Below are 15,078 nucleotides of genomic sequence, written 5' to 3'. Positions count from 1 at the left end.
GCCACCCAGGCTTCCCGCCAAGCGTCACCACCGGCACTACCGATTTAACCATGATGATGATGGTAGTTGCGATAACAAACCTCGCGAGTACAACGCTCCGTACCGCACGGTAGTTGTGAACCCGAAATGCGGCCTATGCGCGAAACTTGTGTGCCACGAGGTCCAAACAAACAACTTTACAGGAGTAATAGCACCCCCCCAACTTACACAGTGAACTTCATTGAGATCCACTGACCTCGAAAAATCGCCGGAGGTGGCCTTTAAAGAATGCAACACTGTGGTGAAATTTTAAACTCTGGTTGCAGTGGTAGGTAGGCTGGCACCCATCACTGACGACCTTTGCTCGTAGAGTAGTCGCACTGGCAGTAGCGAAAAGATTTCTGTTACAAAGATTTTAGTGTATGTTTCTCAGTATTCTGGTGTAAATACAAATGTATGTAGCTGATTCAGAAATTTTCGACTTCCTGCTCACAAGTTGTGGTATCAAATTCTCTTCATGACGGCCACATTATGATGGAGGTGAAATGCTAGACACTTATGTGCTTAGATTTGGGTGGATGTTAAGAACTCCAGGTGGCCAAAATTTTTGGAGTCCTCTGCTAGAGTGTCTCTCGTAATCATTTCATGGATTTAAAATGTAAAATCTAAAAAATCATAATTGACAATCAATTTTCGACTTACAAACTTGCTTCAGTTAAACTTGCATCGTGCTTTTGTAATTGTCCCAGTGTTGTAATCCTGTAGCAGCCTGATCAGATCAACTTTTTTTACAGGGGGCCCATTAACAGTGACTGATGCTAATGTGTGCTTGGGCCGGCTGTTACCAGATCATTTTCCCAAGATATTTGGCCCATCAGAAAAAGAACCACTGGACAAAGAAGCTGCTATAGCAGCTTTTCGTAGACTAACACATGAGGTAAACAGTGGTTTTTAGAAATAACAGATTTTTAGAAGTGACAGGGAGGGCCTACACAAACCATATTATCATAGTTGTAGTGTTCTGTAATGTAACTGACTAAAGTAATGTACTCATAGTATGTATGTAATGTAAAAGCTTTGGTGTCCGTGCAACTTGGTCTTTTGTGTTCTTGTTAGAGCACGTCTAGAAGAACAGTGTTCACACAACCTTCTCGCTCGCCCCTCACGATTTCAAGAATATGCATCATGCTAGTGAGGTGGCTGAGCTCGCATAGATAAAAAAAGAAGTTGGGAAGATTTGAAATGTTGTTTATTTTCAAATTTTATATTTTCTTCAACCTTTCTTCAGCTTTTTATTATGGCAGTCAAATGTTAACGCCACAGATGTCGTTTGTGATGTACATGAAATAAGCTCTATATGCTTGCTTATTGGGGTGAAATGTTGACTGCGTGTTGTACAGCTGCTGAGTGTGTGTCGCCATGGGAAATATATCCTGACACTGCGTTTCTCATTCATTAAGTGGGACCGGTAATTGGAATCAAGAGCTTAAATGCCTTAGATGCAGAGTGCTGTGGTGGTTTTAAGACATTAAACGGGTTCTTCATATTATATTATGAGTGAACACTTGCACTTGTCTCTTAGCATGCTCAAAAAGTAGTAACCATAAAATGCTTGCTTTCTATTTTACTATATCATTAATTTCTGTTATTTTATTGTGACAGTGGCTTTTAAATATTTGTACGCGGCATAAATGTAGTTACATGAGCGCTTATAATCTACCGTAATATCCAGAGCAAGCGTCACCACCCGAGCAAGCATAGAGTTTTCTAAAGTTAACTAGAGAGGACTCTGACGCTATGATTGTTCAGCGAGCATGAGAATTATGGGTAGTACATGGATTTGCCTAGTCTTCGTGCTTGCACGCAGCAAACACACTTATGGCTTTGTTTATTGCTGTGTTTTAGTTTCGTTTTAATGACAGAACAAACCGTTTCGAACTTCGTGGCCTGATTTGGAATGGTAAGCACGAAATATTAAGGTTCTGAAGTGCAACTGCCAAACATTTTCCGATTGTTGTTTCGTGACAAAACAGCTTTGCGCCACGTGAAACCAAATGGAACGTAAAGTACGAGAACTAGGCAAATCCATGCACTAATCATAATTCCCATGCTCGCTGAAGCGCCATGTGTTACAGCTCCCATAGACACTAGCACCAGAGTTCCCTCAGTGTATTATTAGGAAGCTCTATGCGAGCCAGCACTCCCCTCCTTTTTTTGAGAGATTTGCAATATATGCCAGTAACACAGAGCAAGTGCCCCCTTCCACCATTCGCTACCCTCATTTTTACTCTCTCATTCACTGCCTAGGAAGCAGTTTTGCGTTTTTTTTGGGGGGGGGGGGGGGTAGATTATGTTTCATTGAGGCGGGGGGCTTGCTCGACATTTTACGGCAATCTGACTTTGCTATCTGTCCACAAAAGAAGGAAGCAGTCAAACAGGGATATAGATAGTAATGCGGGTGAGTTGATTTACATGCATGGTGAAAATGTGCAGCACGAAGCACAGAAGTGCAGAAATACAGGTAAACAAAAACTGTGGAAGTGCTTGTGTTTGTCACATTTTTTTTCTTCCTTAGTTTTTTCCTGCCTGTATTTTTGCACTTTTGTGCTTTATGGTGCTCATCTTCACCATAAACTGCAGTAAGTTTGCAATATCCCAAAAGTGTCTTTGCAGAAACTAAAGAAATATTAAAAGGAATGAAAATTTGCTCACAGATGCATGGACCATCTTTAATTTTTACAGCTTAGTTGTAAACAATCACTTCAATTTGATTTCTGTCTAATAATATATACAGCAAAAACAAATGCTAAGAATGCTTACGCTGATCGATGCTTGCCTGCTTCTTAGTTGGTATTTTTGTCTGAATGAATATGAAGTAGTACATGGGCCACTAGAATACAAGGAGAAAAATTATTTCAAAACACAGCGTCTTGCATACTTTTTATTGTCCCTTTTTTTGTTGTAGTGGTTAAAGATGGGGGTGTTTTAATGGGCAGAACTACTGAAGTTCGAAACATGCCAATTGCCCATGCTGTAGCACAACAGGCTCTATAATGGGGCTTCATTATGTGGTCTTTAAACCTGCTCTCGAAGCTTGCTTGTAGATTTGTAAATGTTCTCCAGCACCTACATCATTTATTTTATTGTTTTGTTGTGGAATTTTTGTTATAAGGCTGTCACTGTTGTGCAGGTGAATTCATTTCTGAAAAGCCAGCCAGGCAGTGCAAACAAGCATATGACATTGGAACAAGTTGCAATGGGCTTCATCAATGTGGCCAATGAGTCTATGTGTCGCCCCATTCGAGCTCTGACACAAGGCAAAGGCTTTGATGTTTCCACACATTTGCTAGCTTGTTTTGGAGGTGCAGGTGCACAACATGCCTGTGCTATTGCCCGAGCTCTTGGCATGACCAAAGTTCTCATTCACAGGTGAGATGCTGTTTCCATAGGTTTTTCATCTTGTCCTCTATGATCCTATTTTTCTGTTTGTGAAATGCCCGTTTTAACTTGGTCAAATTGTTTGAATATTTGATGTTATTGAAGCTATAGGCATGGAGGAGGTACATTATACGTGTCACCAAAAAAGCCGCAGAAGCTCGAGCAATGAAATCTAGAGGAGATGTTGGTATTGTAATGGGGCTGATGGTTCAAGTGTTATCTGTGAGAAAGTTTATGTATGTGCGAACTGTTATTTAGGTGCATTGTGAAATACAGTTTAAGTCACCTGATTGGGCTTAGAGGCTTTTTTTTGTGTGCAACTTCAGAATTATGGGACAAATCAAGATGCGGTTTTGTAGAAATTAAGTTCATCTTCGATTAGGTGGGCTAGAGAAATTTTTGTTTTAGGTATATGAAGGCTAAACAAGAGCTTTTAACTGGCCTTAGAGCCTTTAAAATATTTTTTTAAAGGCTCCTTATTAAAAATGAAGCCCTAGCTTTTCACATGCATCACACACCTCACTAAACAATGTTTATTGTTGCAGCCACTGCCATTGCACAGAAGACAGCAGCATTAATGATATGGGGACTTAACTCAATAAAACAACCTTTCACTGGAATGTCGGACATTGTAATATAAACTGCATAACATGTAAGATGCTTTGAAGAAACTTATCCAGCCACTTCAAAACTGCGCTTGGTGTAAAAAGTTGTTAAAACCAATCAAAGGAAGGCACTCACGACATGACAGCATGACTCCAAGAGCAAACATACCAACAGTTTGTCTACAAACTGGTTTTACTGAAAGGCCATACTACGCCTGCTATTCAAGGTTGTTGTGCAGTTTCAGTCAGAAGTGAATTAATATTCATGTAGTGCAAGTCAACTGCATTGTTATTTTCATTAGGGCTCTTGCTTTTGATGCACAATATTAGCATGCACAATTGGTCCCTGAGTGCCTCGAGAGGTTGTATAGTAATGTATCAAGTATAATTTTAGGATATTGGTTAATTTTTGTTTAACATTACTTGAATATAATGCACAAAAGAGTGGGATAAATGTTACATTATGTTGCCACTTTCCCAACTGCTCTTTGATTGCGTTCCTTTCCAATTCAAAGCTCTTCTATCTGTAAATTTATTTTGAAAGCTAGGGCCATCTTCATGGGGCATTGAATTGTTATCATTCATTCCTATAGTAGAAGTTTTATGACTGGACTTTCCACTACTAAGTACAGTCTTAGCAGATTACTATGAGACATCATAATTTTCACTATAGCGACTCGTATGTGTAATTGCTCGAGTCCATTGTCAGGTTGCCATGAAACTGGCTACTAAAATTAATGTTAGCTCTGATGTAAATGTTTTGCTGAAAATTACACCAGTGTTACATGAACTGAAGATGGTAGGAACAAAATTTTATGCATTAATGAGCCCTGAATTGTGGCATTTCAGCTCATGGAGACTGTACGTATCATAACCAATTTGCAAGCTCTAATTATCTAGAACCTCGTTCATACCTGTCCGCCTAATACGATTTGCCGGCTTCTACGCTCGAAATCATGAAAATTAAAAATGCCCCCATGTAGCTCTGTGTTAATACGTTCCGCTTAGTACGTTCCCAGAAAATACGATTATTTAGCTGCAACGTTTGGTATTGTGGCAAACTGTAGTCGTATTATACGTTCCGCGGCAAAAGTTTTTATCCAGGTGTGCAAGAAAAAAAAAAATGCTTTTGTGTGCTTGTAAAGCGCCAAGTGGCAGACTGCTGCGGCGCGGCGACGGTGGTTTTTTTGCTGCGTTCAATTGTCACCGCTCTCACTCATAAACCCATTTGAGCCGTCAAAGTCTTCGAACGGTTTTCAAAAAATGCCTGTTATTTTCTGTAGCACAGTGGTTTTCACGATTTTGCATGACCTGTAAGGTTGCCGGATCATCGGTACGCAGTTGCTGCCGGCACTTGGCCTCCTGGGCCTGTTTTCATGCCCGTACAGCATCACCAGCCTGGCATATGCGAGCTCATTTATGTTTCCACTGTCGGCGCTTTGTGATAGTTTTTTGTGGCCTATCTATGTGGAGGTTCTCCACAGCGACGATATGCACGATGTCACTCACAGCGCAGCCAATGGCGAGGACGACATGACTGATATCAAAGCCAATGGAGACGACTCTCCACTCTGACACCGATGCCGAATGGTTTAGGAATATGCAGGCCACGTCAGGTTTTCTCTGGCCGGGCCCTGTGCGAGGCTATAGACGTCAGACTCTAGAGTTTTGTGTACATGCAGCGCCACCTGTCAACGCAGTTTCAAGTATTGCAAAGCTTGACTCTCTCACACAGTTTTCTGCGCAACGAGGTGCAACTAACAGCGTACGAAACACTGATTGAGCTAAATATTAAATGTATTTGCGCATTAAACACTTGGACAAAGAGCTACGAATTTCTCTCCGCTAGTCGTACGTGTCACCGAACCGTCATGAAATGCTTGCTGGTTCACTCGCCAGAATGTTGGCAAAAACAAGAGCAGACGCAACAGCTCCGCGCTCTACGAAAAAAAAAAGACCCCAGTTGACGCTACTGTTGCGGTGTGAATTGCTATATATGTAGATTTTAGTTTTACCGATTTCCACAGCTTTCGCGAAGCAGAACGATGAGAGCGTTGATGAGAGCGATGAGAGGACATAGCAAACGTGTTGGGTAAACGAATCACTCACGCTCTCCACAGGTGGTCGCATAAGAAAGTGTGATAGTGTAGGTCTCTTAGTATTGTTTTGATTAGCCTTGACTGGAGAACCGTGGTAACATTGATTGTGAGGCTTAACAGAGCCTCTTACTGCGGCGCACACCGTGCTTCAGTAGACAGGTGACTCAAGCGATAAACATCACGCATGCCGCGACCACCAATAATCTGAAGTTGTCACCACCACACACCATTACGCACGTAGGGCTTTGAAGGCTCTAAGTTCCGACTTGAACTAGGAAATGTGAACATGTACATCGTACAGGTAAATCGTGATAGTTTTTCGTGGCCTACCTATGTGGAGGTTCTCCACAGTGTGTGCGATCTGCGCCACGGTAGCGATGAGATGGACGATGTCACTCACAATGCAGTCAATGGTGTGTGTGGTTTACGATGCCGAGGACGATGTGACTGATATGACAGCCAATGGAGACCACTCTCCACTCTGACACCGATGCCGAACGATTTAGGGAACACGTATCTCATACAGGCAAAATAATTGAGACCACAATCAGGTTTTTCTTGCCGTTGGTCTCCGCAATTGCCAGAGCTATCTCAGAGGCCTCGGTTTTGCCTTTCGTTGTATACCAAGAAAGTGGACACACATTTATCTTCACTCACAGTATGTATATACACCAAAACACAGCGAGCTCAGTGCTTGCTGCAATATTGAAAAGCGCGTGGCGCCGTCTGTTGCAAGCGCGGCGAAGCAACACTCTCAACTGCCATGTGAGCAGACGCTCTGCAAATCAAACGCAAAACTTCACCGCTCGAGTCTGGCTGTAAGCATGCTTCGCGCTGTTCCTGTGCTGGAATTTTACGCTGATTTTGTGTGAAACGTCGACGAGACCTTCCTCGACAGCCCGGAATGATGTCTGCAGCACATGCATTCCAGACTACAAAAGCAGCTTCATCAGGTACGTACCATTGCGATTGAAAAAAAAAAAAACGCGAACAGCGGAAAGCGTTGCTTTCGACACAGCCGAACTGAGGCATGCCCAGGCTGTGACAAGGTAGAATTTGTGCTATAAGCCGGTGTCAACGTAGCACTAGAATCTGGTTCCAACTTGCGCTCATGCACCGCATGTGTATCAATTGCCAGTCCTGCCGGGCACTCGGAACACACACGCGCTGTAAAAGTGCCAGCCAGAACAAGGTTTTAAGATGCTACGGTGACGCTGGCCAAAAGCACGTGTAAATTCGCCTAGTGACAGTCAAGGGATGTCGCAGTTCGACCGAGTCGAAAGTCATGCTTCTCGCGCCATTCCCATTTTTTTGCATCGCGATAGTTGGCCGTTACAGTTGTACTAAACATGCGCGGTGCGTGCACCCACGCGTGGGTCGTGATACGCATATCCTGTTATAGACATGTGACCTGCGAAAGAGTACGGCAGTAGTTTTGTGCCTCATACTACAGGCATACTGCACGCAAATCGCTGCTGTAAAGTGAAACAGTTGTAGTCCCGCTTGAATATACGTAATAATTATACTTGCTTGTACACTTCACTAGACTCGTAGTTTTTCCTGCTGATTGCGATTAAATCCTAAGGTGGCGGAGCTTGGAGTTTTTCGTTGCAGACGGAAATTTGTGCAATCGCAAAACACCGCACGGCACGATTCCCGCGATGCGCTGTGAACTTCACAGGCAGTGCTCAGCAATATCTTCCTCTTGCGCTGGTTGTTATCGCATCAGATGACAGCGCAGTGGTACCCAGATGACACTTTATAAGCGGGCGCAGCGTGAACAGGCACTTTATCGCATTTTAAACTCCCAGAGCTACTGCATTCCATACTAGCGAGACGCACCTTGGCAGTTGCAAACAAATTATGGCGTCTCTTGGAGTGACGGTAAACTGCTGAAGGCGCCTGGGTACGAGATAGGCGTGCTCTAGTCTATACAAATGGAAGACAACCATCAACAGAACATTCTAGCATGCGTAATAAAACAGTTTGAAGCACAGGAAGTGAGAGATGCAACTGCAACGGCGAAAATCGCCAGGGCCATTTGTGCCGAATTAAAGGGACTGTCTACCGTCGTTCATTGCTCTCCTGTTTTGTGTCGCAACAAAAAGCGTACCATGTGAGGTGTCTAACCTTGCAGCAGTTTCTCTGGAAAGTGCGTATAATTTCTTAAAACAGAATTTTTCTGTCCGTGTTATGTCTCCTTCTATCTGTGGGATGAATGCCGGCAACACTGGTGGGTGCCGGTGAAAATCGAAAACTGAAACCGCGTGCGGTTTTCACCGGCTTTATCAAGTTTGGTTATGGATAAAACAATTACCTCGGTAGCCATTTTAGGCATGCACACAATTTTTTGTTCTTGTCATGAGCGGCAGCGGATGCCGTGGTCAGGTTTCTCCGCCGTTTGTAGGCAGACACGCATGCAAGCGAACACACCGCCGGCAGCGCCACTGGGCGCCTTTTTGAACGCTTGAAAAAAAAAAAAAAAGCCAAAATTAGTCTCTGGTGCAATACAAAGCTGCTTCAAGTGCATAAAATACAAATTCAAGTTAAACATGTTTGTTTTCAAGCAAAATAATTCTACCTGCGACGATTTGTCGTCCTACCAATCGATTTTGAAGATTTACCAGATTCGCTGTTGTGTGTCGCTACTGGTAACTTTTTATAGGCTTTCAACATCAAGTTAAAATTATTATTCCTTTTTTTCCGGCACAAAAGCGTGCTTGTTGCCGCCAATGTGATGAACGATCTTTTCATTGGCGCCACAATCGGAAATTTTTCCGAGCGGTAGACAGTCCCTTTAAGCTGCTTAAAGGGACTGTATTCGTACCACTGATCGTTATATTGCTCATGTATGCACTTCAACACTTTTGCAATCGTGTGTATGCCCAAGTTTAACGCATTTAGGCATTACGAAATGCACGTCGGAGTGCTTGTCTCGAAGTAGATGTCATGCAATTCTTGCTTGCAGCACACCGAAATAACAAACATTTTTTGCATTGTACTCACATTTCGTTTTGATAAGTTTTCTACTTTTATGAAGCGAGCTTGGATTGAAGGAAGAGGCTTGCCAGGTCCTTGATTTTCGAGAAACCGCGCATCAACACCAACGAAAAAGGAGGGCCTGTACACATTCACTTGCGGATGGCTCTTTTTGCACTACTCATTTATGGCCGGCGCGGCAATGGGAGTGCTGGTGGTGGCATTTTTCACAGCGCCGCCTGGGCAGAGTCTGACATCTATAGCGAGGCTGCACGTTTGTCAGCGTATACAGACTGCGATTCGAGACAGTAGTCTCTGGCATGGCGTAGAAGAAGCGCAAGCCCTTGTTGGTTAAGGGGAAGTGAATCGACATAATGAATGAACTAGGACTGCCAGCGTCTACTGTGACTATTGTGGTGTCGAAACGGAAATGGATTGAGACGAACGCCGTGGTATTTGGCAGTGCAACAAAGCAAGCCCGTGGAGCCCGCCATGGGGAACTGGAGGAGGCGCTCTTGAAGGGGTTTAAGCAAGCACAAGCCACGACCTCAGAGCAGGTCATGGCACAGGCCTCTGGAGTGCTCCAGAGTTAACTTCGATGGCAGTGGGCTTAAGGAGCAGCTGTTTCAGAAAATGGGGTTTTCAGTGGCAGCTTGCATCAGAGGACACAGAGTGCAGCGAAGACAATCCTATGACGTGCGCGTCTGACATCGACAACGACATCAATGGGGAGTTCCTCTCCACCGATGTCGACGCACCCTCTTCGCTGAGTTGGTCTTCATAGTCTTGACAGACGAAAACGTTCCAGCTTGCGAGTTTCAAAGTGTCGTGGAGGTGGTGGGGGGGGGGGGGGGGGTGAGGCAGCGAAGGAGGTGGGGACGACGTACCGGAAGACAGCGGCGAGAACGATAGCCTGTGCCGACCGGCTAACTTCACTGAAGCCCTTGCTGGACTTGTAGCTTTACAAAGCTTCTTTTGCAGGAAAAACAACGAAAATGTGGACAAGGGTCTGCATTGTGGGAAGAAGGAGCTTTTCTTGTTCAAAAGTGAAAGGCAACAGCATAAAGTTGCGATGTTTTTTGAGAAATAAATGTTTTTTGCTCTTACACGTTTATATAGACTTGTCAGCCTTATATTATGTTTGACTTGGATCATAAGTTTTTCTGGATCGTACATTTATTTCCCACGTTTTTTTTTTAAACGTATCAATGAGGTTCTACTGCTGCAGCAGGAGTGCTAGGCAGTATAGAACTGCATTAACTGTGACTACAGGCCATAGTAAGAACATTGTTTAATCTGATTACCTTGTGTTCCAGGTTAGCAATACCTATTATGGGTTGCTGGACTGACCAGTACCACTTGATGTTTACTACATCACATTCTAACAACAGTCTATTATAAACACACAGTATACCTTATAAAGGCGGCAAAATACATTGTGATCAAATATTGACTGCTTCATAGGTCAGCAGTAGATTTCGGGGTGGATACCTCTGCTGTGCAGTAAGTGACTTACAGACCACTCGTTTAATAATGAAGTTAAATATTTGAAAAATCAGAGGAAAACTTCTGTTTCATCTGGTTGCAAACTGTGTGAAAAAAACATTCAGCTGTGTGCATTGGCCATGGCCTATTAGTGAGCTGTGGTGAGCTACGAGGAAATGAAACACAATAAATGTAAAGGGAGCTGGATAACTATGCAGAAAAAAAATTTTGTTCAAGCTCGTAGATGGTGCTTTTCTGGTAGTTTTCAAGGCATGTTCAAGTTACTGCCTGGTCGTATAGGGAAAATAAAAGTTTACTGAAATGGAAAAGGGGGTAACAAATTACTTGTGACCAATTACAGGCCGATTTCACTGACTAGTTCTTGTTGCAAGCTAATGGAGCATATAGTCAACAAGGCAATCACCACTTACTTAGAAGATAACAACCTACTTTACTCCAAACAACACGGCTTTCGGAAAGAGCTCTCTACCATAACCCAACTTCTCGAAATAGCACATGACTTTGCTACCGTAATTAACTCAAGACTTCAATGTGACGCAATATTCATAGATTTCTTCAAAGCATTTGATAAGGTGCCCCATCAAAAACTAATTAACAAGCTGAAGATTATCGGGATTGAAACCAACATAGTACACTGGATAGCCGCCTACCTCTCAAACCGCAGTCAGCACGTTAAAGTAAACGACGCTGAATCTGAAGAGTTAGACGTTTACTCGGGGGTCCCACAAGGGTCTGTGCTAGGCCCGATTCTTTTCCTAATTTTCGTTAATGACATTCATTGTCATGTTGAACCTGACGTCACAGTTAGACTGTTTACTGACGACTGTGTCATTTATACCACAGTACGAGCGATCGACGATCAGTTACGGCTTAATACCTCCCTAACTAACATTTCAAGATGGTGTCAAGAATGGGGAATGGAAATAAACGTAGGAAAAACCTCGTATATGCATATAACCCAAAAGAGAGCACCCTTAAAATTTGCGTATCATTTAAATGGACTACACGTAGCAGAGGCCGCTTCGGTGAAATATTTGGGTGTTACCATCACAAACACATTAAAATGGGATGTTCACATTAACCAGACATGCACAAAAGCGTACAGACAGCTGGGATATCTTCGCAGGAAACTCGCTCTAGCCCCTTCCAAAGTTAGACTAACAAGTTATAAATGCCTTGTACGACCAATCCCCGAATACGGCAGTGTAATCTGGAATCTGCATCAAACTTACCTTCTTAACCAGCTGGAGGGAATACAAAATAAAGCGCTCCGATTTGTGTATTCTCAGTATTCTCGAGATGTCAACATAACCGCGCTTCGCAATAGGGCAAGCATTCAAACACTGGCGATCCGGCGACGCATAGCTGCATTAAAATTTCTTTATCTGCTTTATCATGACAACATTAACATCAACAAACACGAGTACTTGAAACCACCATATCAGCGCTCTGCCAGAACGAACCACGACAAGAGTATCAGGCCTTTCATCTCCCGTTGCAATTCATTTAAGTATTCCTACTTTCCGTCAGTAATAGAAATATGGAATAACCTGCCACGTGATATAGTGTCCTCAGAATCTCTCGAATCATTCACTGCCAATCTTGAAAAGTTATTGGATCAGTAAGTTGCAGCGTTGTAGAATAATGGCGCACCTTTTCATTGAATGTACGTTTTGACTTGTATGCCACTCGATGTTTTAATTCTCAGATTTGTGTCTAATATGCACTCTTCCCTGTTAGCCTGTGGTGTTTTTATTCTGTTTTATTTCTTGGTTCTTCGACTAGATGTACAGTTGTAATTTGTAATTGTTTAGAGTAGTCTGTACTGTTCATTCTTATTTTTTCCCGTGTTCATTTATTTTTTTTTGTCTAATGTGAAGATGACAATCTGTATAATTTCTTCCCACTCCTGTATGAGCCTGTTAAGGCTTACAGTATCAATAAAATAAAAATAAATAAATAAATAAAGAACATTATAGCCTGCTATTAATTCAGTGTGATACGATTCATCAGGGCTTGACACATGAATTATGTACAGCCGGCCAAAACTTTAGCTATCGAGCACAGCGGCCACTTTTTTGTATGTAAATGTCATATGATGGAACAAAGTTGCAAAAAAATTGTTTTGGACATATGTGCCTTGTGGGCATGCACATGTCCACACCGTTTTCGGAACTCAATTCAGTCATATAGAAAAGAATAAAAAGAACTGCCACTCATACACGATAGTCGAAGATTTGTCCGACCGTACATCAGTAAGTTAAATGGGCTCACATTTACTCCCAGATTGCTCAACTACAAGGAAGTTGCTATCAGTTGTTTATGGCTCAAGAAAAGAATTAAAGCAAGTGATGCCCCTTCAGCGGGTCTCAGCGAGTTAGTGCACCTGAAACATACAGCTTGTGATGCACCATTGAGTCATGACATAAGAATAACCATTACAAAAAAAAAAAATGCCTTCTTCTATATCACATGTTTAAATGCCAAGTAGACAATGTTTTGCATTGTCCATATTTAATTCTAATGCAGGTAAAATGCTGGGATGTGTTGTATGATTCCATGTAATCTGTGATCTCAGTTTATGTTAGAGAACACCAAATGGTCTAAATTTACAGAGCCCTTTACTATGGTGGTCCTCAGAATCATATGCTCGTTTCGGCACATAAAACTACATAATATATTGTTGTATGGCATTGTTCATCTTGTCAAGCTACTAGATGGTATAACAGAGGTGCAGTCATAAAGCAGTGCTTGCTGGCTTGTGATTTTTTGTGTGAACATATTTACAAAGAAGGCTTTACTTTCTAGAGTATGGGTGTTAATTTTTTTGTTTTGCTTCAAGATATGCAGGTATATTATCAGCCTATGGCATGGCACTTGCTGATGTTGTGGAAGAGGCTCAGGAGCCATGTTTTATGACCTATACTGCTGGTGAGAGCGCTGTGGTATTTCACTTGAATGGTGTAGTTCGAAAAATCGGTAGTCAGAATAGAAATGGAAAAATGCAGGGCCTGTTTAGAAAGTGACTAAACAAATGCTCAATTAGTAAAAAAAAAATGATGCTTGTAGCTTGCTTTTGCTTATTATAATTCAACACAAGTAATGACAACTTTTCTCCATTTTTTTATGTTTCAGTTGAAATTTACGCATAGACTTGTACTTTTGGAATTCATATTAGCTGTATGCCTAATATAGAATAATTTTTACAAAATGATGATGGCTTGGAGTTATCTTGCAAATTATAAGTAACATTTCACTGCAACATTTTAGGACTGTGCTGATACCTGGTTAATTTCATGCGGAGCATTTTGTGTTCTGTTGGATTATTTTATGGAAACAATGGCATGGTTAATTTAGCGTGGATTTTATTGTTTTTTAGGAAACATTCCGACGATTGATGCAAGAATCAAAGCATTGAGTTTGAAGTGCACAGAAGCCCTTCGACATCAGGGTTTCGAAATGTAAGCTTGCGAAAAATAAATGCTGTAATAACTAACTGGCCGTGGGTAAACATGGTTTGAAATTGTAATATATATTTGTTTTCAGCCAGAACATCGTTGTTGAACCTTTCCTTAACATGCGCTATGACCGGACTGATTGCGCTCTCATGTGCCCACCTGAAGCCACGAAGAGTGGCACGAATACGTCTCCTGCGTCTACTTCTGGCCAGGCTGTATCCACTTTTGGAAACTTTGAAATGTCCTTCATGTCAAGGTCAGTTAATTACTGCTTGTTTTTTTCCAAAAGTGATATGTTCTAAGCCATAGAATGGATAAATATGCCAAATTTAATACAATGTACAAAGAATGAGTCTGGTAAAAGCATGCGTCATACCAGTGCGAGTGTGTCATGAATGATAATTTGTTACTTTGGAGCGCCACTGTCTTTCACCTTTTCATGGGTGTTTGGAATCCTGGCAATTGCATCCTTCAAGCATGGTTAAAGTAGGCTTTGTGACAACTGCTTAAGTGAAATATGTTTCGGATGTACTTTTGCTGCAGATGTAATGAGCATGTCCCACTGCCTTGGTCTAGGGGCTAAGGTCTAGGGGTTAAGGCTGCTGACCCGCAGGTCGCGGGGTCGAATCCCAGCTGTGGTGGCTGCATTTTCGATGCAGGCAAAAATGCTGTAGGCCCGTGTGCTCAGATTTTGGTGGACGTTAAAAAACCTTTGTTGGTCTAAATTCCCAGAGTTCTTCACTACGGTGTTTCTTGTAATCTTATGGTGGTTTTGGGATGTTAAACCCTTCATATCAATCAAATCATCACGTAATGAGCATGTCAATAAGCTAAAATTGCTCCATTTGTACAGATGCTAAGATCAGGAGAAAAACGTGTGCGTTGATTATTTGTTATACTAGAATGAAAGAAAACAATCTGAAAATATTTTTTCATCCTAATGTAATCAATTTTTCCATTTGTACATTATTACTGACATAATGGTAGCTCAACAAAAGCAGTACTTGTAGTTAC

General features: G+C 42.1%; 1 protein-coding gene across 1 annotated transcript in view; it reads left to right on the top strand.

The window, feature by feature from the left end:
- LOC119177180 (5-oxoprolinase) overlaps positions 1-15,078 on the top strand; it is a 129,757-nt gene that overhangs the window by 37,496 nt on the left and 77,183 nt on the right. Inside the window, exons 11-15 of the mRNA XM_037428582.2 lie at positions 774-916; positions 3,170-3,408; positions 13,449-13,537; positions 13,986-14,067; positions 14,153-14,320. Of these exons, the coding sequence (XP_037284479.2) occupies positions 774-916; positions 3,170-3,408; positions 13,449-13,537; positions 13,986-14,067; positions 14,153-14,320 (721 nt within the window). The remainder of the gene's footprint in view (positions 1-773; positions 917-3,169; positions 3,409-13,448; positions 13,538-13,985; positions 14,068-14,152; positions 14,321-15,078) is intronic.

Source organism: Rhipicephalus microplus, chromosome X (genome assembly GCF_043290135.1).
Source record: "Rhipicephalus microplus isolate Deutch F79 chromosome X, USDA_Rmic, whole genome shotgun sequence".
NCBI lineage: Eukaryota > Metazoa > Arthropoda > Arachnida > Ixodida > Ixodidae > Rhipicephalus > Rhipicephalus microplus.
Note: the sequence above shows the minus strand (reverse complement) of the source record. Positions and strands in the feature narration are given on the sequence as shown.